The sequence below is a fragment of the Natrix helvetica genome (genome assembly GCF_964273705.1).
Source record: "Natrix helvetica genome assembly, chromosome: 4".
Classification (NCBI taxonomy): Eukaryota; Metazoa; Chordata; class Lepidosauria; order Squamata; family Natricidae; genus Natrix; species Natrix helvetica.
Window position 1 is genome coordinate 40,786,881 of NC_138550.1, and position 23,858 is coordinate 40,810,738.

General features: G+C 35.1%; 1 protein-coding gene across 3 annotated transcripts in view; it reads left to right on the forward strand.

Annotated features, from left to right (window-relative positions):
• Positions 1–23,858, forward strand: part of PTGFRN (prostaglandin F2 receptor inhibitor) — a 107,937-nt gene that overhangs the window by 13,595 nt on the left and 70,484 nt on the right. For all 3 annotated transcript variants that reach the window (XM_081950384.1, XM_081950386.1, XM_081950385.1), the window contains exons 2-3: positions 18,630–19,007; positions 23,278–23,697. In XM_081950384.1, coding sequence (XP_081806510.1) covers positions 18,630–19,007; positions 23,278–23,697 — 798 coding nt within the window. The remainder of the gene's footprint in view (positions 1–18,629; positions 19,008–23,277; positions 23,698–23,858) is intronic.

Below are 23,858 nucleotides of genomic sequence, written 5' to 3' on the forward strand. Positions count from 1 at the left end.
GCCACAGAAATATGTGTGGTTTCCCTAATGGGAAATATGAAAGAGAAATACTTGATGGAATTAGGAAATAGCGGCTGAAAACAATGCATATAAAATTATTGCTGCAAAAAATATGAAAGGTTTGATACATACATTGAAAAAAAAGGTAAGTTATAGTTATAGAATATGTAGTCCATGGGTGTCAAACTCATGGAGTTACGTTGCCATCATATGATGTATCGCAACGTTTTTCCCCTTCGCAGAGCTGGGATGGGGGTGGCCTGCATGTGATCCCTCTCACCTATGGGCCATCTGTTTGAAAATCCTGATGTAGTCATAGCAATGACCAGATTAACAAGAAAATGCAAAATAATATAATGCTAATAAATCAGCTTTGGGAATTGGGAAAAGAAAGCTAAACAAAGGGCTTTTAGCAGAGTAAATGGAATTAAAAATGGATTGCTGAAGAAATTTGAGATTTAATCTGAAATGAGGGAAATATTCCATAGATTTGTATGCTATTGATAGGTTGAAGAGTGGGATTATAAAATCTTGTCTCAGAAATAAAATGATGTAAAGGAAATCATAAAAGTTGTGAAACTGTTGAAAAGAAAAGGTAAGCCTGCATTCACAGGTAGAAAACTGTAATTCCTATTATTGACTATGAAATATAGCCAGTGTGAGGGATGCTGGTAATTTTTCTCAGCAATATCTAAAATATCACAAATCACTTTTAAAAAACCCTTTACTGTAGCAAGGATGTTCTTGGTTTGGGAAAGCAAGTGGCATAACAAGATTTGGGGAAACAGATTATTTCAACTTCATGATATTTCTGAGATAAATGACACAATGAAGAAAGAAGCTGAATGAAAGAATAGCTAGAATTCCTCACATTCGTTGAGTACCTGTCAGAAATAATGAGGTTTCTGATAAGGGTAAATACAGAAACCTTACAGTAAGCAATGGAAATTCTGTGCCATCAAGAAGGATTTCTTTTTCTTTTATTCCTTCTAAATGTTTTTTTATGTACTGTATTGCTTAGAATCACTTCCTTCCCTTCTGAAATTCTTTGCTGTAGTGACATTCCCGACATCTGTATAAAGGGTTGTTAAGTGCTTTGAGAATCATGCTCCTGAGAGTTGACTCAATTAAAACCAGGTTCTTTACATGTGAGCAGGGCCAATCTTGACAATTTTAATGTAAGTTGAAGTGCAATGTGAGAACTGGTGGATCAGATACAGAAACTATTGTCGTCTCAATACCTTGAGCAGCTATATGAATGCATTGTCAGACTAGTATTGCTCATGTAAGTATTTACTAAGAACAATTTTGTTTGCTCATGTAAAACAAAATAGTCTTTGTTTTTTTTTTTTGTGAAGTGACCCCAAGGGATATATAATCAAAGAGAATGACAACTTGCTTGTTGAAAACCAGGTTCTGTAGACCAGGTTCTGTAGTCCGTTTACAGCAATGTCAATTTTTATATACTAGACCAGGGGTGTCCAAACTTGGGAACTTTAAGACTTGTGGACTTCGCTGGGGAATTCTGGGAGTTGAAGTCCACAAGTCTTAAAGTTCCCAAGTTTGGACACCCCTGTACTAGACTGACTGTAAAAGCAGATTTTAGAAGAATATCTTTTAATAAAAGATATAAAATGATAAAAAGAGCCATGATGGCCCAATGGTTGGAATATAGTATTGCAGACATATTTCTGCCAACTGTCAGCTGACTGCCAGTAGTTCGATTTTCACCAGCTCAAGGTTGACCCAGCCTTCTATTCTTCCAGAGTTGGTAAAATGAGGACCAGATTATTGGGGGCAATATGCTAACTCATAAACTGCTTAGAGACAGCTGTAAAGCATTGTGAAGCAGTATATAAGTCTAAATGCTATTGCTATAATATGCTATCCTAAAAAAAATTATTCCAATAAATAATGGCAATAGATAGTGGTAATTCTGGTGGCCTTGCTGTACCTAATCATGATATTCATAAATCAGGGAATACTTAAAGGTAAAAGTTTCCCCTGTCCAGGTGTCTGACTCTAGTCAGTGCTTATCTCCATTTCTTAGCTGAAGAAGCTAACATTGTCCAGCATGACTATACATTGGGTGCATGGAACACTGTTACCTTCCCATTGAAGTGGTACCTATTCACTCACTTTTGCATGCTTTTGAACTGCTAAATTGGCAGGATGAGTAATGGGAGTTCATCCCATCATGCAGTGGTAGAGCCTTGAACCCAGGACGTCAGTTTTCCTGCTGGTAAGATTAGCATCTTTAACTGCTTAGCCATTGTGCTAGTTAGGAAATACTTAAGATGTAAAGTGAAGAAATATAAAAACAAATCAAAAACTCCAACAATTTGGTGAAAAAAATGTGACTTCATAATGTTAGTTTCTTCCCTGTGGTTATTTATATAATCGAGCCCATTTTAACTAATAATTAAAAAGACACATAAATATGATTGCATGACAAAAGCAGAGGGTAATATTCTTTTGAATTATACTTGGTAATTGGACAACATAAATGGATTTTGTTAGGGTGTAACCAACAAGTTGGGTAGACAATATATTGCACCAGGCATGTTATGTATCTTTAAGAGAGGAGCTCTGCTAATTAGTAGATTACAGCATTTAAATTGCAGCTGATGTTGTCTCTCTCTCTCTCTCTCTCTCTCTCTCTCTCTCTCTCTCTCTCTCTCTCTCTCTCTCTCTCTCTCTCTCTCTCTCTATTGATGTATGATAACTGCTGTCTAACTGTTACTACTGTTGCTATTACTTACTGTGTGTAAGTTATTTGCTACTTGTATCCAAGTTATCTTGGTAGTATTGGACTGTTTTTTCTGTGTATGACTTTTTGGCTGTGTTTATGGATTTTGCTATATTCTTCAAAAAGTAAAGTTTATTTTGTTACTTTACTATCCATTATTCAGTGTGGTTGCTTTATCTATCGCACGCTGCGTATACTTTACAGGGTTGCTCTGTTATAACCTCGACCTGGGGTTCATTGCTAGTGCTTAATCGCACCAGTACCTAACAGATTTTCCATGAGCTTATTATAGCTCTAAGACTGATTTTGAGCATTGAAAAGATAAATGATTCCATTTGTTCAGTGAATTGAATACCTGATTGCATTTGCTACTAAGAAGCAGTTTGCCTATAGACATTGACTTTGTATAGATAAGTATAATGAAATATGGGACTCATTTATATTGAATACATTAAAAGTCATATAAATGCATTAGAAATATATACTTGAATACTAGTGGCATTAGAATTGTATATATATATATATAAATTTATATGTGTATAGTTTTCTTGTATTTTCTCTTTTTCTGTTTTAAGGTTTTGTTTAGTATTATTATTTCATAAAATACAACGAAATAAAAAAATTAAAAAGGGGAAAATGCAAGCTAAAGAAAAGGAGACAAGAAAATCGACTCTTTCCAACATGGTAAAATTTTAATATATTTATGACTTCAACGTTTTATATTATGTATAATTAATACAAGCCAGTTCTATAGCTACCCGATTATTAAATCAATAAAAGTCTAAATTTATTTATTTTTCTATTTTGAGCATAAAATTCAGAAGCAATATCCCAATAGAAACAAGACTAAATAAAATATATTTGTTTAAAATAGTTTAAATTGCCATCTTAACCAAATCTATTTTTTTCTTTTTACTCCTATTATGGAAAGTGATATATATTTCTATTTACATTTATTAACATTTCTGAATCATCATAATTTATATTAACCATAACACAATTCTCTATCAAATTCTTTAAAGAGAAATATCTTATATTTATTTTAAGAGTTGTAAACATTTTTTAAAAAGTTCCATCTTTATAACTAAAATCAGTTCTAATGCATCTTTTTAAAATTGCTTATAACAGACATTCTTTCAAATTCAGTTTTAATAATACTTTGCCTTAAGAATTACTCAGGCATATATAAAAGAAAGAAGGAAAAAAACCTGACCCATTTTCAAACTTATTTTATAAGCACAAAACAATCCATTGGAACTTTTTAAAATTACATATGTCAAATCAATAAAAAATTTATTCTAACTCCAGTTAACTTAATTTTTAAGTCACTTCCTCCAGCTTGTCTTCATAAAATAAAATACTTTTCTTCATCAGAATGTTTATTGAATAAATATAAATTTCTTTTTTTCTCAAGAGATTCTCCAATATGATTTTTGAAACAAATATGTCAGCATTGTCAATTTCCATTTCAAACTTGTTCTCTTGAGGATTGTAGATTTACTTGCAACTCTTCTTTGAATTGCTTTGTAATTAAACCATCTTTATAGTAGGCACTGTTGGTGTAAGATTTATATTCCAAAATTACAGTTGTCCTTTGCATTGTCAAATACTTGTGCAGTAGCTTCAGTGGTTTGATAATTTTATGCATGTGGTTGTATCTCTTAATTACTCATCTTTCTTCCAGTTACTTGTGTGATTTGTTTCTCTTGATGCACTTTCGTAATGTTTTTGGAACATAGTTGATCTATCAAGTGAATTGTTCTGTTTAAATACTCTTGCAAAATAATTTTGCACAATCTCCCTCTGGCTTAAATGCCTTCCATGTTGCAACATCTTATGTTCTTTAGGTCCCTCTTATGGCCAAAGAATAAAACTTTTTTTCTTAAAAAAAAGATTTTTGTAGATCAGCTGGTATCTCCTGGCCAATACATTAAAATTGGAAGATTGCAGCTTCCCACAACAATCTAAAACACCCAATGTTAAATAAAGTGACAAATTCATGAAAAATGAAGAACTTTTTATGTTCCTCTATCACAGCGGTTCTCAAATAGTGGGGCGCGCCCCCCTGGGGGGGCGCGAGGCTCCATAAAGGGGGGCGCGAAGGCTCCCTTTCCATCTGGGTGCAACTGTGGCGAAGGCGTGGGCGAGGCATAATATATGCCGCCTGGAAGTGGCAGCACTTCGGACTGTGGATTTTCATTGGAGCCGCGGGCTGGAGCTGTGCAAGAAGCCTGCTCGGGCGGGGGTGGGAGGGAGGGAAGCATGGGACCGCCCGTCTTCGCCACCGCATAGCTCGCCTCCCCGCCAGCAGCTCCACCGCCAGCATTCCGTCTGGAAGCTCCACCGCAACAGCCGCTGTTGGTGAAGGGACAAAGGGGCGGCGGTCGCCCGATCTTGCCACCGCCACCCCTTCGCCCCTGGTAACAGCGACTGTTGTGCTGCTGCTTCCAGCTGGGATGCTGGAGGAGCTGCTGGCAGGGAGGGAGGGAAGAAGGGCAGAAGGGAGGTGGAAGGAAGGAAAGAAAAGCAGACACGCCGGAGGGAAAGAGGAAAGAAGGCAAGCAGGCAGGAAGGAGGCAGAAGGAAGGAGGGAAGAATGGAACTGGAAGGGAGGCAGGGAAGGAGGGAGGGAGAAAGGAAGGATAGGAGGATAGGGAAAGAGGAAAGAAGGCAGGCAGGCAGAAGGGAGGGAGGTGCAAGGAAGGAAGAAAGCATAGATAAGCAGGAGGGAAAGAAGGCAGGCAGGCAGGAGGAAAGAGGAAGGAGGGAACTGGAAGGGAGGCAGGGAAGGAGGGAGGGAGAAAGGAAGGATAGGAGGATAGGGAAAGAGGAAAGAAGGCAGGCAGGCAGAAGGGAGGGAGGTGCAAGGAAGGAAGGAAGCATAGATAAGCAGGAGGGAAAGAAGGCAGGCAGGCAGGAGGAAAGAGGAAGGAGGGAACTGGAAGGGAGGCAGGGAAGGAGGGAGGGAGAAAGGAAGGATAGGAGGATAGGGAAAGAGGAAAGAAGGCAGGCAGGCAGAAGGGAGGGAGGTGCAAGGAAGGAAGGAAGCATAGATAAGCAGGAGGGAAAGAAGGCAGGCAGGCAGGAGGAAAGAGGAAGGAGGGAACTGGAAGGGAGGCAGGAAGGAAGGGAAGGAGGAAGGGAGGGTGGAAGGAAGGATAGACAAGTAAGAGGGAAAGAGGAAAGAAAGCATGTGACTACGGTGGGAGACGAGGAAAGACCGGTGTGCTATGTTATGCAGAGGTGTACTTATAACAATTTTATAGACAAATGATACTATTTACAGTCGCGCGGGGGGGGGGGGGGCGAAATGTTTTCTTCTTCCTAGGGGGGGCATGACAGAAAATAATTGAGAAGCACTGCTCTATCAAAACAAGAAAAAAAAAACCCTTACACACTTCCTTATTTTAGCTCACCTCCGGAAACTCTCCTCCTCATTTAACAACAATATCTCGAAAAATGGTGCATATCTTCAAGGGCCTCTTAGTAAATGTAATAATCAAATAAAGTGTTTTAAGAAGTGAAAGGCACAGGTTTATTGTCTATTTGAAAAATAAATTCCAAAACCACTGCTTTTTCAACAATGAAATGATCTTCCAGTTTTTAGAGATTTATCCATCTATGTTGGAGTGCTGCTGCAGTCTCTTTGCAAACCCCACTATGGAGGATCCTGTGGGATGATTCTGGGACTCTCCGAGAAAAGTCATATATATTGTTAACTTGTTGACCATGTTCACTGAAAGCCCTGTTCCAGGGATCTTGGGAGTAAATGTTAGGAGTCATGCCTGGAGTAGGGATACAGAACAAATAAGGTTACAACATTGTGATATGTCACACTGTGGGGTTTGTCATGTCCGTCTCTGGTGGTCTAAGCAAAATTGTTGAAATTCTTTTGCTTCCCTGGATCTGATGCAAATCAAATGTCTTCGAAGTAAAGGGACTAATTAAATATATGTCATTGAAGTCAAAAGATAAATTAGCACCAGATTAGCACAAGGTTTTATTTTGCTTTGTGTTAAGCAATAGCAATCAAAACGGTCGCAGATCTTAGACTTCATTATGCTTTTGTTTTTTTGTTTTTTTAATTTCCTTGGTTGTTGACTTTTTCTATAAAATATTTATGAATAATTTAACATTATCTGCTGTAATTGAAGCAGAGATTGATTTATGTCAATGAAAAAAGCTTTTGAGCGCTGGATTTGGCCAGTCTATTCTTAAAATGAGCAACGTTCTCTTATGTCCCAAGGTGATTATGTCTGCTGAAACTGAAAAACTAAATAGAGTTGGGTAGGAATGAAATACGCACACACCCACCCACACACCCACAAACACACACAAATCTGACTTCTGTTAGGAGACTCTTAGTTTTACTCTTCTAAGTTTTGTTTGGGTTTCTCATTTCAAATAAATGAACTATAATTTTGTTTAACATTAAACTTTTCATTGGAGATCAGCTATGGAAAGTGACATGGTGGTTTCACATTGAGATGAGACATATGAGCGACTGTCAAAGTCTAGTCATCTGTTATCAGAGAAATAATACTATACAAATTTCAGAAATTGGGCATTTGAGACTAAACAAGGAAAATGTAGTCCCGGTTTATAAGGAGTTTTAGAATTATTCTTTGCTTAATTATGTGTTATGATACAAATTATTTTTTAGTTTTCAGCAAGTATACACTGAAAATCGTAAAGAAATAGTATTTTTGTGGATTTTTAATATAGGGCTATTGAAGTTTAGATATATAAAATAATTCTGATTGTATCTCAACAATTTAGAGCTGCATATTTTGCTTTATATTTTCCTGTTTATTGTGTCAATATATTGTACTGAGTTGTTTATACTGCTTTTGTACTGAGTTATTTGAACATTTGTGTTGAGTTGTTTATACTGCTTCATTTCAAGGCCATTATGCAGGCATTGGTAATCTTTGAGTCTAAAAGTTTGTTACGTCCATTAGGATTATAATTCTTTAATCCAGCAAATTTGCTAATTTTTCTGTTTTAGTCCAATTTTATTTTCTCTCTCTCAAGAATCCAAGTATAAGATTAAGCTTACATACATACTAGATTTTAAGGCAATGTCTATATGTTTTATGACTTTTTCCATGAAAACTGTTACAGTTTAAGTTGCCTTCATTCTGATGCTATGCACATGTCTGCCATTATAGTTTATGAATCCTGCATGTCTTTGTGGATTGGCCTTCCATCATGAACCTTGAACTATTTGGAGCTCTTGCTCATATGCATGAGTATTTTCTTATATACAGAATAAAAACTTCTTCCCAATGGTTTACTATATATATCATATATGAAGAAGAGGGCTAAATCATATATATGATTTTAAATACAGAGAGTTTAATTTAGTTTTACACAAAACCTGTCAATTTTAAATTAATTCCTAAATAGAATATATAGGAAATTAAGATTGCTTTTATTTTTGTTTGGGCAGGCATTATATTGTCTAACTTTTTAATAATATATCCATTGTTGAATAAATGTTACACATTTATATTGATTTGTTATAGGGCTGGAGTTTTCTCTGAAATAAATTGATGTGAAACAGAAATGATAATCCCAATTCATTGGGGGACAGAGGTAGATGTTTTTCACTTTTCTATATCAATACTTTTTATCAGCTTGGGAAATGACTATATGATGATAACACAATTTTATAAAAGAAGAAGAGGAAAAAGAAGCTGCAGTTGTATAGAATATTATAGAATTTAAAACTAGCCTACTGAATCTCAAAACAATGACAACATGTAAAAAGATTCTTAGGAGAAATCATATGTCCGACATGGTGTAGTGGTTAGAATGCAGTATTGCAGGCTAACTCACTTCTCACTTCCAAAAGTTCGATCTTGACAGGCTCAAGGTAGACCCATCCGTCCATTGTTCCAAGGTTGGAAAATGAGGACCCAGCTTGTTGGGGGCAATATGCTAACTCTGTAAACTGCTTAGATAGGGCTGTAAAGCACTGTGAGTGGTATATAGCTCTTAAGTGCTACTGCTATATGTATAAATCTTTCTAGATGATAATTTTAAAGTAAAATATAAGAATATTCATACTTTTCTAAATGTGTTATACACAGACAATCTTCATAATATATTGCAGTATAAAACCTACAGATAATAAAACTATTAAAATTAAATCTTGAATCTCTATGGAAGGTGGCAATGTAGATTGCAAATGTGTTCATTTTCTTCCATGTATAATCACATCATAACTCTTCCTCCTATAGTTGTCATTTGCACTATATACCTATTTATGTTCCTCCTCCTTGTTAGATTGCTAGGTCAATGTGGTTGCTAACTTCATGTGCTTTCTCAGCAACTGGCCACCTTCTTTGGACTTCAGTTCCTGATGCGGGGTGGAGGGGAGTGTCACCTTGCTCTTGCAACATTATTATTACAAAATTATTCAATGGTTTCTAAATAGCTTGAGTGTCTGAGAGGCTCCTAAAACTGAGATTGTGAAAGACCACCCAGAGTGGAAGCCAGCCTTAATTGCATGCTGTGACTAGTGTAAATTCCTTCATTGCTAGCAGGTAGGTCACTCTGAAGAAGCCAAATTGCTACAACGAGTCTTTGTAGAGCCTCATACTTAGCTGACCCAGATGGCCGAAAGAGTTTTCACTGAATAAACAACATGACCCTAACCCATAAAGACTAAAGGCTAAAATATGTAGCCAAAATGCCATTTATCATTCAGTTCATGCATAATATAATAAAAAAGCAAGGCTGAAATTGATAATATACTAAAGCCTTTATACATGTAGCATTGATGTTTGACCTTTATCAATCTTAGATATGTGAAACTATGGATAGTGGCATAATGGATTACAAGGTCCAGCTACATCTCCACGCCAAAGCAGTATTATATTTGGAAATTAAGTTGTGGATTGTTGGGCCACTGACTAGAACCTGTGCCAATATAAGCATGTTTTTTATTTTTTTTTAAGATGATGAAGAAGCAGATTTACAATAATTTGTGCGTTCGGTTGCCTCTGATTTGCAGAATTATTTGTGTAAAACTATTAACATGAAAAACATACAGATTCTAGCTTGCGCTCTTCTGTTAATCATCTTTATAATATTTCTTGCCAAAAGTAGCACACTTTCTTGCCAAAGGTAACATATCCATTGCTTAATGTGTTTAAAGATTGCCACTTAATGTTGAAGGGCCTGAAAAATCTCCTTATATTCTGATGACAAACTGCACAATTGTAAGTCACCTTGTTTAAAACCAACAGATTATTCTGGGAAGCGGTTTCAGTGGAATGAAACAGCTGCAATTTATTATCTTCTTGTGCACAGGTGTTATGGAGTGTAATATCCAGCCAGTATAGTAATCTTGTAGCTAATGCAACTTGTGATTCTGTTATTGCATCTGCACAAATATGACTGAAATAATGTGGCTTGAGCAGTTAGCATGAATGTGCATAAGTACGTACATAGAACAAAGAGAGTTAGACTCTGAATTAACTGAACTAAATAAGAGGTTTAGCTTTTTAAAAATGGCAATAGTCTATTTATTTCATTACCTTATGACACTGTGATTGATACTTGCCAAAATATTTCGTTGTCGATATCGTAAGTCATATAACAGCCCTGTAAGTAGTCTGATAATTATTTCTTTAATTCAAGTTGGGGAGTTAAGAGAATAATATCAAATACTAATTTAACCATGTATCAAAGCAGTCAGAATGGTTTTGTTAGGAAGGATGAGCACAGATGAGAGTGAATCTCCTTATCTGTTTTTCCTTAATTGCTCTAATCCAAACACAGCTTCAATCCATTACTATTAGTCTATGATCACTTTTCTGAGATTGTGTTTAAGATGCAATTGATGTTATTTCAAGCTGAAAGAAAAATAGATTTTAAGTAATTATTCTCAGGCTAATTCTCTTTCACAAGTGCTTTGCATTATCCTTTGAAATAACCTCTCTGTAGCTGGACAATAAAGTAGTGGACAATTTGTCCCTTTATAATTATTGTACGATGATTATTCTCATCAGCCACAAAACATAACTGAATAAACTAGAAAACCGTATTTTAAGTGAATGAGTTTGCAACATGATAGAAGTTAATACATCACTTTTTAAAGTCCTTGTATTTTATCCATAAAGAATATAATTTGGGCTCTTGTACTACAGAGGCACATCATATTTATTTGGAAATATTGACAGGACAAGGCAATTAAAATGCTGAAAAAAGCTGCCATATTTAAATAATATGCATGTTACAGTTGCCTGCCAAAGGGATCAATGGCAATTAAAATTTAACAGCAGAGGAATGGAAATCGTACACAGGACTAGCTGAGGACCTGTTTTAGTTCTTATATTTGAAATAACGGAAGCAGAATTTGACAATCTAAGATTCCATTCAGGCCTCATAATTCTTCTCATACATGATTCTAGGAATAATTACAGCTTTCAATAGCTCAAAATAAGTACCCCCTCTCCATAATCCACCCCTCTGTCTGTTTGTCCAAACTTTTGTCTTTGAGGATCACATAATTTAATTGCTTGGAGACTTTCAGCAAGAAACTGTCAAGTGTCCTGGAAAGTATTAGAGATGTAGGTAATATTGACTATTGTTCTGAATAACCATGCATTGGACTGCAATGTATTATAAAAAATACATTGCAGTCCAATTTATGGTTATTCAGAACAATATTCAACATATCTTTTTTCCTGAAAAAAGTTATAGACTTAATGCTTTTCATACTTTATTATTATCAAGAACTACTATATTACTTTAGCCTTAATAAATTAAGCAATTGTATGTTAAAAATTATTATAAGGCCATTTATTTTCAGGAATTGTCCCATGGTGTTCTAACACAAAAAAAGTTAGAAAAATAGAAAAAAAGGGAAATTATACAGCACCTCCTTTTTTATTTTAATATAGGTTGATCTCATTATATATCAAAAAGAGAGAATGCTAATGTGAACAAATCAATACATACAGAAATAGTAAATGTTTAAAGTCTGCAGCTAATCTCTTGTAGGGTTTGTGTGTTTGCAACTTTATACCTCAGATTGCTTTGTTTTCTGCAGATGCATGAATTAGAGTATTCGATTAGCAAGATTTGGGATAATCTTATGTTAATAACTATTCAATTATATCAATTATTTTGAGTAACTTCAGGGAAAAATGTTGAATACTGGTGTAATATGGGTGAGGGTGATATTTTTAAACGTCACCTTTGAACATTCTAATGTTTTCTAGAGTCTTCTTTCTCCTAATTTCTAGTGAAGATTTTGACTGGATCTTTGTACAGAAGTAGTTCTTTATAAAATGGTGTACCAAAAAGAGTAGCTGATATATAGGTGTAGAAGGGAAAGTAAATAAAGCCAATGAAATGTATAATAACTGATTAACAGGATAATGTCTGATTCAGAAGTTATATGTGTGTACATTGGGATGGTAGAGGAAAACTCACACTTCAAGTTATATTTCAAGTTTTTCTTAAAATATGCAACTATAATTCTTGGCAAGTGTATATTTGCTTAAAATTATAAATGCATCACCCTGAGTCACATATGTGAGATGGGCGACTATATAAATGTAATAAACAAACAAACAAACTGTACAAAAATGACTACATTGCTTTTCATAGTTCAAATTTTAAGGAGAGTTTCCGATTTATATAAAATATGAACAAATGTTATGTTGCATAAAAGCATGGTATCCAAATATCTTCAGTATGGAAAATGACAAAAGCTTCAAATATAAATGTGCTAATAATAATACTTCAGAACAGAAGTAGTTACAATTAGAATTGCCTTTGTATCCTATGGAAATCTGTGCTAGCTTCTATTCATTTAGGGATACCTTCAGAGTTGCCTAATATTTTCCTATACTGAAGTATAAATACCTAATATCTGGAGAAAGAAACTTAGAAAAACCGAAGCTTCTAAGAAAACTTATGTTTCGAAGGGAACCTAAATGCCATACTTTAAAAAGGCCAATGGTGAGACTGCTGTTAAAAAAGAATTATAGGATGACATTAGGCCATGAACAAAAGGAAGAGGTGATCAATTTCTAGTACTCTTTTCAAAGGCACTTAAGTGAAACATTTGACAAATGGAGAGAACAGCAACCGAAGTAAAAACACAGTTAGGAATAACCTATCATAAATAACTTTTAATATCTGAGGGCAAATTGATTGCATTAACATAGACTTGAAGTAAGTTGCAGATGTAATTTCACGTCTGTTTTGTGATGTTTGTGAGATCCTTGAGCACAGGCTTAGTGGCAGAAAACTACTGTAGAGAAGGAAAATAATAATCCTGTTTTACAAAATGACAAAAATCTTAAAAAGAATCAAAGTAATTACAGATTGGTCAGTTTGATGTGAATACTCACCAAATTGTGCAACGAATTATTAAGCAGTCAGGCATTTCTTGGCAAGAGCCAGTCTTGGTTGGTTATGGAGAATATATCACACCAAACTAATCTGATATCCAGTTATGATACAGTGACCATTGTTGTTGACCAATGGAATGTTGTGGACATACCGTAATATACTTTGTATTACAAAAAGGCTTTCAACCACAGTTGTCCATGAGATTTGCTAAGGAAGATGACAAAATATAGATTGGATTAGATTAGGATATAGACTATATATAGACAAGAGTGGTGTGGTGGCCCAGTGAAGATGGTCACCTCCTATTTGAAAGGTTGAGAGTTCAGTTCTAGGTAGCGACAGATATTTTTCTCTTAGGGCTCACAAAAACAAATATCTGCTGTGAATACACATATGCATATGTGGATTCCAAATCAAGGTGGAAGGAAATGTAGCAATTAGAGGACAATATCAAGATTGATGAGGATCTTGATAAATTGAAATATTGGGATATATTAAAGTATATATCAACCACAAGAAACTCAAAGTCTTACATTTAGATAAGACAAAATACACCAAAGGCATGAGTGTTAGTTTGAGGAAAATATATTGAACAGAAATCCTACAAAAAGGGTATCTGAGTGTTTAATGTATTACAAGTTAAATATAAATCAGCATTGTGCTACAGCATTTTATTTATTTGATATATGTATCTTATGTGATGCCTATTTTACATATACTGGGCTGCTTACAGCAAATGATATAACAATAAAAAGTAAAGTACAAAATTCACAGCAGATCATATGATTCTGTCCCGTTCTCTTCCCCCATTATCTTCAGTTATCTTCCGAGTGTCCAGTTCTGGCCACCAGAATATTAAGAATAATATTAGTAAACTTCAGTGCCCAGAGGAAGATGATACGGATCCCAAAGGATGGTTGGAATGTTTAGCCTGGAGAAGAAAATATTATATGTAGACCTGATAACTCTTCAATTATCTGAATGACTGTGAGACAGAGGTCAGGGAAGAATGTTCAAGTTGTTTTACAAGACAGAACATGAAACAATAGGCTTAAGTTACAGGGAAATACTGTACGGTATATGTTGGCTGGATATGAGGAACAATAATTCTAACAGTAAGATCAGCAATAGCAATTGTCTTGTGAGATGATCGATTTGCCTTTTCTGGAAGATGTTCAAGCAGACTCTAGATGACCAGCTGGGATGGGAATCTTGTAGTAAATAGTAGTGCTGTGACTGAGTTGGATTAAATGATCTCCAAGATCCTTTTAAATCCTCCCATACTTTCACTGTATGATTTAAAAAGGTGGAAATTTCCTCCATTTTAGCAATTCGCATAATTGTATTAATTTAGAATTCATATACACTCTATGGAGGACAGGCTGCACCTCTTTCTTGAGAATTATTGTACGTAAGTCTTAATTATAAATAAAAATATATTTTAAGTATAATTAACTTAAAATAATCTTTTGGAAGTAAATATTTAATTTAAATTTAAATGTAAGTTCATGTAATAGTGGAATCACATAGATACAAACTGGGAAGAAGCATTTATTTTTATGAGCAACAGGAAACAAAAAATCTTGGAAGGGGTTCTAGAATACTGTTTTTTAAAAAATAAATAAAAATAGTATGCTTTTTATTTTTAGATGGAACTCCAGTTGTTTAGCTCAGGGATTTTGAATCTGTAGATTTTCCACATCCTGAAGTGGAAGATAACAAGCAACTTAGAAGTCAATCACTTTCTTTTTTAAATTGCTTGGGCTTGCTCAGGCAACTCTGCCTAGGTGTAAACTTACAACTGGCTTAATAGGCAAATTGGGGACCAAAGCCTAGAGCAAGTTTTGGGAGATGCTGAAGCCTGTATTCCTACCCTTTTACATGCTAGCATGATGTTTAGTAGAAAAGCTGAAGTCCTTGGCGTATATGAAGGCATGTATATTTTAGTGAAATTCTAAACAAAAACATTTAGTGCAATGTTTTTGTTGAATGGTTAGGGGAAAAAGAAGATGGAAGTTATAATAAATGATAAGACTAAGTCAAAAAGCATGATGAAAGTTGTGTATTTTTTTTTAGGAAGTGGTATATTTATTTCCCAGACTAATCATGATAAAATCTGTAATTTAACTTATGAAAGAGATTGCCAAATTCTTGAATAATTTTGGGGAGCTGGAGTTTGAAAATCTCTAGTGTGGTCTGTCTGTTGTTGAGTTTTAAGATTTATAGAATTTGAAACTAGGAGGAAACATTGTCATTTTGGAAACTTTCATTTTAAAAATTACATATACATTACTTTCCCAACCTTCATAACCCTTAGTAATATGAAAGTGATTAAAATATATTAAACATTTTTAAACCATGAAACAAACAGTTGCTGTTACTTTAGTTGAACCTCTTTTTTGGAAAGCATCTTTATTTTTCATTGGTTTGTTAAGAGAACCCTAGTTCAAGATCTTTTGGCAAACTTTCAAATAATTTTTCAAATTGTGCTCAAGTTTTACTATGTAGGCTAGAGGTCTTTGCACAGTTACAAGTAAAATATATATTCTTTTTTTCATAGCATTTTCCCACAAGTGCAGTGTCCACTTTTTTATCCTCGTGAAATGTAGTTTTTGTTATTGGCTTGATGTGCCCTTGGGAAAGAATATTACAAAAATACAATCGTGAAGATGATGTAGCAATCTGTTTTATTAGTTACAGAAATCTTTCACTTTTGTTTTTTCAATATTGTTGGAAAACAATTATTATTTCAGTATATTTTGCTGTTGGCAAGCAAAATGGAAATAATCATACATGAATTGCATTATTATTGCTAGAAACATCAAGTCAGAAATTAAAGCTGTAATAGATATCCATGGATGGTGCAGTTAATGAGTTGCAGAATGAAAACAGTTGTCATTGTCAAATACTATTTGCAAGAATATTGTACTTTAGCTTAGTAATGAAGATATGCCGTGCATATTTGAATGTCTTGGGATCAATTGCTGGCATTTGTGATTGAAAGAATATTTGTTATCAGAGCTATTTACATGCTTTCATGTCAGGGGCTGAGAAGAAAAGGATAAGTTGTAGGAATAAACCAGGATTTTGGACCTGCTCAGGATAATGTTCTGCTTTAGGAAGGCATGACTTCAGTTTGAAGTGCATTTATAGTCCTTCCTGATAAATTAATCCAAAGACTGGCCTGTGTAGGGAGAATTGAATTGGAGTATTTGGGTATTAAGATGGCTCAGTAAATGTTGCAGCATTCAGTTCAATGATTCACCACAGGAGGCAGCCATAAAGAGATGCTAAACATTCTTGACTCAGAGTTCCTAACTAAAAAAACGATGGCATTTGGTAGTATTGCACTTGACTAGTTATCCCCTCTGGACTCTTTGGACATCTGCTACCATGGTGCCAAGTCAATGGACTGATGTACGTTGTAGGCCAAAATATCTCATACATTTCATATTACAGAAGATCTGGACAGACATGGCTAGAAATGCAATTCAGAATGTCAACTTTAAATGCTTGTATAGTGAAGTAGCAGGAAGCATTGACACAGAAAAAAGGTCTGTTTTGTTCCACTGATAGAGGAGCAGATATCACTAGAATGTTTGATGGTAAGAAGACGTCATCCCTGTGCTTTCCGTCTCTTACTCCTGATTTTTTATTATAGTTTTAAATTTTAATTTTCATAATTTTAATATTTTAATTATATTTTAATTTACCTTTTTATAATTTGTAAGCCACTCAGAGTCACCTTGTAGGGGAGATGGGCAGCATAAAAATTAATTAATTAAATAAATAAAAACCCAAACTCAAAGAAATGTTTATAATGCTCTCACCTCCTATTTGCCCTACAACAACTCAGTAATGGGCTAAGAGAGACTTTGAGAGATTTTGGATCAAAATCACCCACCTCGCTTTTATTTAACTACTAAACCAAATTGATTCTTTCCATAATGCAAAATGGTAAAAATTGAGAAGGGCAGAGTTGGGTTTTTGGTGGTGGTGGGGGGGGAGGAGGAGAGAATTTATCTCTTTCAGGCAAATACAAAGTCTATTGCTGAATTTTTGGAATGTGAATGCTTGAAACTATTTTGTAAGCATTCAGTTGGCTTGAAGAAAGGTACAAATACTCTTTGACTTACAGGGATAACTACAATTGAACCCAAAATTTCCCTTGCTAAGCAAGACAATTGTTAAAGTGACTTTTGCTCCATTTTATGACTTTCCTTGCCACATTTGCTAAGTGAATCCCTGCAGTTGTCAAATTAGTAATATGGTTGTTAAAAGAATCTGGCTTCCCCTTTGATTTTGTTTGCAGAAGGTCACAAAAGGTGATCCCATGATCTCAGGACACTGCAACTGTCATAAATACATGCCAGTTTCCAAGTGTCCAAATTTTGATCCTAGACCATGGGGATGTTGCAACAGTTGTTTAGTGTGAAAAAATGGTAATAAGTCACTTTTTTTCAGTGCATTGTAACTTCAAAGGTCACTAAACGAGTGGTTGTAAGTAGAGGATAGCTGTAGTCCTTTAATATAGGTTCTTTTTCTTCTCAGTGAACAAAGTTGTATTTTCATTTCATGAGGCTGAAGATATGTGTTGTTATTTTGTCTTACCATATTTTCCTTATATGATTTTCCTGGACTAAGGCAAGGGCGTATATTTACTTTGGCCTTTTTTAATTAAGGTTTAAGGGGACAGCATTTGAGATTCCTACTGGGGTGTTATGGAAAGCTAAATCAACCATATATGGATTTATGATGGAATGGGACACATGTTTCAATGATTTTATTTAAAAATTGAAATTGAACGAAGTCTCTGCAACTGAAATACTTCTTTCTTTTTAAGAAAAAGAAAATAAATGTAGTTCTTGCTTAGTATTCTTAAGAAATAAAGAGAGTCTGTCAAAATCACTTGATAGGTCTTGAAGACACCTAGTCTTCAGGAGAAGCAGACTATGGTAGAGACTGAGTTTTGCCTATCCTAAATAGAAGTAGACACTTAAAAACCTTTCGGTGGCCAGCAAAGGTAATAAAAGTTATGCAAATTCCCTGCAGTTCTGTGACAAATAAGTCTTCTATTGTTTGATAGCTTTTGATGTGGAAAAATGTAAAAGGATAGCCCTTGAGCATTGGAGAAAAAGAGATTTTACATAATAAATTCTGGATTGTTGCCCTAAATATAATTCTAAATAATTCTAAATTCTTGTCTATTTCAAAAGACAAGTTTCTACCAGTTTAAGATGAATGGAATGAGTCATAAATGTGTTAAACACTGAAACCAAGTTAAAGCTAAGCAATTTTGCAGTCTATATATCTTTATGCTGTTCCGCTTTAATTGATGCTGCAGTTGTAGATGTCTAATGTAACTATCCGTTTATAGACTTGAAAGCCCTAAAATGTAACTTAAATTACCACAATGAAGGATTCTATCTTTCAGGATAACTTTTTTATGCTGCATTTGGTAATTTTATATTTTAAATTCACAGTTGCTTTTCTTCTCTTTCAGTTTCCTGCCACGGTCGTATTGTGAAGGTGCCTGAAGGACCATTAATACGAGTTGAAGGAACCGAAGTGGTGATTCCATGTAATGTTAGTCAGTACGGTGGACCTCGCGAGCAGAACTTTGATTGGGAGTTTTCAGCAAATCTTGGTCAGGATTCTAAGTTTGTACACATATTGAGTACATGGGACCCTTGGTTTATGTCTCCAGAATATCAAGATCGGGTTAATAGGGGAGAGATCATGTTAAGGCGAAAAAGCAACAGTACTGTGGAATTCGTGATTGGAAATATTCATCCTGCTGATCAAGGAATATACCGATGTACTACACCCAGCACAGACAGCGTCGTCCAGGGAAACTACAATGATGTAGTTGAAGTTAAAGGTACTTCAACAGGGTGAGGGGTATTTACAATTGGTAGTGGTTTAGTGTAATTTTAAATATATTGTGTGGAATGTCTTGAATAGAAAATATAAATGGTCTAAATCTCAATAGATTTTAAATGTATATAGGTTACATGTAGATATGTACATGTCATTTTGTATGGAGATGGAAAAAGAAAATCGGCAAGCAGACATTGTACACTGAATTAAGTGCATGACCTGGGCACAGTTGAACTAGTGCACTTTTTTTTTTTGAAGGAAGGGGCCCATTGAAGTGATCTAGACTTAAACCAAATATTTCAAATATTTTCTTGTTGGTTTTTCACATTTTACCAATAACTCTGTTTCTAAGGAAGTTGAATAATTGAATGTACAGTTCTATGGAAAAAGTATTTACTTTTTTTGAATTTTGGCATTGAATGTTAACATGTGGCTCCTACTGATGTAGTTTCAGGCAAACATTTAGGCACCTCTGACCAAATTACATTTTTCAAGGAGTACCAAAGTTCATTCAGATCCTTCCCATTTGTGTGGGGTTCATGTCTAGACCTTGGCTGATTCCCCTGAAACAATGAATTTGTTCATCTATTTTCCTGTAGACTTATTAGATAATCACTGCATGGGCCACTTGTGTTTTACCTGTCAGACAAACGTCCTGTTCTTTAGCTGTGGTATAATCAATACAAAACAGATTTTTTTTCTTCCTTCAATGATGGAGATATATTCAGATTTCAAGGCAGGAAAGCTTACCCAAACCATAACACTACCATTTTAATGGTTGACAGTTGGTACATGTTTCTTATTATGGACTGCAGTTTTGATTTCGGCTAAATGTAACAATATCCTCATAGTGTAAAGTTCCATGTTTAGCTCATTTGTCCATAAAATGTCTAGATGTTTTGGAGAGTCACCGAGATCCTTTTTGGCATGCTTGTGAATGTTATTAATGACATATGTCCTCTGCCTTGTGCTCTTCCATGAATCTTATTTTTAATTGTGTTTTATGAAATCAAGACTTTAGTAAAGGTAACATCTGTAAACCTGAATACTATGACTCTTAAATAATTTTGATGGGCATTATTGAGCAAATTCACTATTGTCCCAATTAGTCTCTATTTCAAGATTGTCCCAGTTGTGTATGAATCAGTATTTTTCAGGCTAGAAGATGCTCCGGACTATAAGAAGCACATTAGCTTTAGAAGAGGAAAACAAAAAAAATCTTCTTCTGCTCTGTCTGTTTGCCACCGCCACTGCCCATTTGCTGCTGTAATAGCCCATTTACCATGGCTGTTTGCCGCCATGGTCCATTCGCCACCACCTGTTTACCGCCGCTGTGGCCCATTTGCGGCTGCTCGTTTGCCACTACCCATTTGTTGCTGCTGCGGCCCATTTGCTGTGGCCCATTTGCTGCCATGGCCCATTTGCCACTTTCTGTTCATGATAGGCGGCAATAAGCGGTGGAAGCAATCACTGCCTAGAACAGCTGATCGGTGCTGCACCAAGTCCCTTCCCCTCCAACTCAATATTCACTCTATAAGACACACAGACATTTCCACCCACTTTTGGAAGGGGGAAGTGCACCTTACAGTCTGAAAAATACAGTAATCCAAAGGTTTGCAAACTGTTTTTAAAGTATTAGGCATTTTATAGATGCCTTCAGAAATATCTGAAGATGAATGTTTACCTGGACACAGTAGGCCTCTAGAATGTGTTTGTAAGAAACTCACTGGAATGATGTGAGCCAACATCTGTGAAATTTGTATGGGACAGAGCTGGCTCAAATCAACCTTGAATGTTTTATGAAGCAGTTGTGCAATCCTAATTCTGGTCCTAAATTACCCCTTAAACTGAATTGATTGAATTAAAGAGACAATTTTTCTTTCCATACAGGCACATTAAGAAATCTTCAAATGTTACAGAGGATTCTTTTAATATAATTTTATTAAAATTTTGTGATTAAAAAAAGAAAGTTTAAAATTTATACAAAGTAATATAAAGTGAGGAAAACAAAAGAAAAAAGAGAGAAATTGGAAAGATAAAAGTGCCAAAAAGGAAAAAAAAATAAAAAGGAGAAAAAATAGATATAAAGAAGTCTAATCTTATTTGCAATTATAAATACAATTATAAATTTCCCTTTAACTCTATAATTACAACATAACTCTCTTTTTTGTATAATCTATCCTGGATGATATTAAAACAATAAATCCTTAAGTTCATTTTTTCCTGTTTCACACAAAGTCATAAGGGCCTTCCAGTTGGTAATAAATATATTGTCTTTTCTCTGATCAAATAAATCAGTTTATCCATCACAGCAAGAACCATCTTTAACTCTCCATTGATGGTAGTGTGAAATCTTTCCATTTTTATGCATACAATAATGTCACTACTGTTATCATGCAACTGTTTATCCAATTCCCACAAAAAAACCCTTCTAGTCTTCTCTGAATCAGTGAATCCAAAGTTTTCTAGTTTTTTAACACATCCCCCAAACTTCCTGAAATTTCTCTTCTTCTTCACATTTGCAATATAAATTTGAAATGCTTTTATACATTCTATGCAAGTTGCCTAGTGACAAATATCAATGATACATCATTTTATTTAAAAAAATGATTATAACATAGTATAAATTTTAAAACTTTTCCCATTGCTCCCATCTAAAGAATACTGTATAGTCAAAATTGTAGCCCACTATATCAGAATATAGTACTAGCAGCAATAGCACTTAAACTTATATGCCACCTTACAGTGCTTTACATCCCTCTCTAGTGATTTACAGAGTCAGCATATTGCCCCCAACAATCTGGGTCCTCATTTTACCCACTTCGGAAGGATGGAAGGCAGAGTCAGCCTTGAGCCTGGTGAGATTTGAACTGACAAATTGTAGGCAGCCAGCAGTCAGCAGAAGTCGCCTGCAGTACTGCACTCATTGAATATCATTGTTCTTCTGTTTGAAATTTCAATAAAATTTTATACTTTTTTAGCAATTACGTTCAGCATTTGTACATGTTTCTATTTCAAACTGAGTATTAACAAATGTCTGTGTACATTCTCATTCATCTTTTTCAAAAGGCAACTGCGCTCCCCCTCCTTAAAGATGTTTCTGTTCTCATTCGAGAAGCTTCTTCAGTTCAGATAACTTTTTTTTCTGATTTTATTTTACATTCCGCTGGACAGAATTCTTGTATCTTGCCATAAATTAGCTATTTGTGTTAGTCTATTATTTATTGTCTATAAAATGCTGGTTGTGCTGAGATCCACATGGTTTTCAGGTACAATCTGGGTTTGCATCTCTTCCGTAATCTTAATATGGCACATCTAACATGCTGTGTTAATAATGATTTTTAAAATTCACATTAGCCTTGACCTTAGCAAACCACAAAAAGTTATGCCACCCAGGTCATGTCCTTATCTCAAGAAGCGTTTATTTCTTAACAGCAGCTGAATCCTTCATCCAAACTGGCAATATATACAACACAATTCAAATCTGGTAGATAAATTCCTCCTCTTTCTTTGCATCTTGTAATATGTAAGATGACCTTCTGCCATTGTTTAAATCAGCCACATGAGAAACTGTGACTGTTGTGGAGGGTTACTGCCCCATCCAAACCCACCTTGCCCCTGTCCCACTCCCACTGCGAATGACCTGCAGATGCCCCATCCCCACCCATGCTGACATTGCTATGGGCCAGACAGGGACAGCCCATATGTAGCCTGCAGGCTGTAAAATGCCCAGGTCTGGTACATCAGTTGTCAAAATAAGTATTGTCTGAAGCAAAAAAATTCTAGGCAAGATGTTCATTTTTATGACAAAAATCCCCATCTTAATGTGTCTTTTAAAATTCATTTTATGTCTTAATGTAGTTATTTTGGGGGGGAAACTATGCAGTTTATATTTATCACATTGTTACCCAGATATTTTATGTTTTTCTCAATCTTCAAACATTTTTTGATTGTTTGATTGTTTTTTGATCTTGTATTTTTAAAGTTTAGTTGACATGTTAGTTTTCTCTTTATTAATTTTGAAACTTAGTAATGCGCAAATTTCTTTTAAATTATCGATTACTATTTCAATTCTCTTTAAAGGAACCAACACCCAATCATCTGACATAGTGCCTTAACTTATAAGTTTCTTTTTTAATCTTTACCCCCACAAATTTTCATCTTATTACCTCTTCAGTCTTCAAAACTAAAATAAACAAGAGAAGAGATAGTGGGCATGGGAAACCATTTATTACAATTGTATGCTTGACGATCTTCTTTTTTCTAAATAGTGATCGCAGATGGCTTAACTGTTACTGGATCGAACTTCTACTCCTCATCAACTTGGAATGTCTCAGAAGGAAATACATTTCAATTACGTTGCTCAGTTTCTACCAATTCTACTGAACACACCCATCTGCAAGTGTCTTGGGAGTTCAAGGGTAACCATGTTTGGCAAGAAATCCTTTCCCTGACGCACGAGGGCAAGTTCCGGACTGGCTCAGAATACAGTGAGCGCTATATCAGTGGAGATGTGCGCCTAGATGCTATGGCTAATGATATTTACAGCCTGTCTCTATCCCAGGCTCTTCCAACAGACGAAGGCGCTTATAGGTGTCGAGTGAGTGAGTGGGTTAAAGGGGCAGATGGTTCATGGCAAAAGATCCAAGAGAAGACTGCTGATATAGTAAATTTGGTGGTGAAACCGACATGTAAGTATGCAATATTAATTTCTGCTGTAGTAATACCGTAGATATGTGTAATGTATAGCCACAGCATGATAAATTGGCTCGATTAAGATATATTTAATACTGATTCATATGCATACATACAGACTCACAGGCACACACATTTAACTTATGACCACATTTCT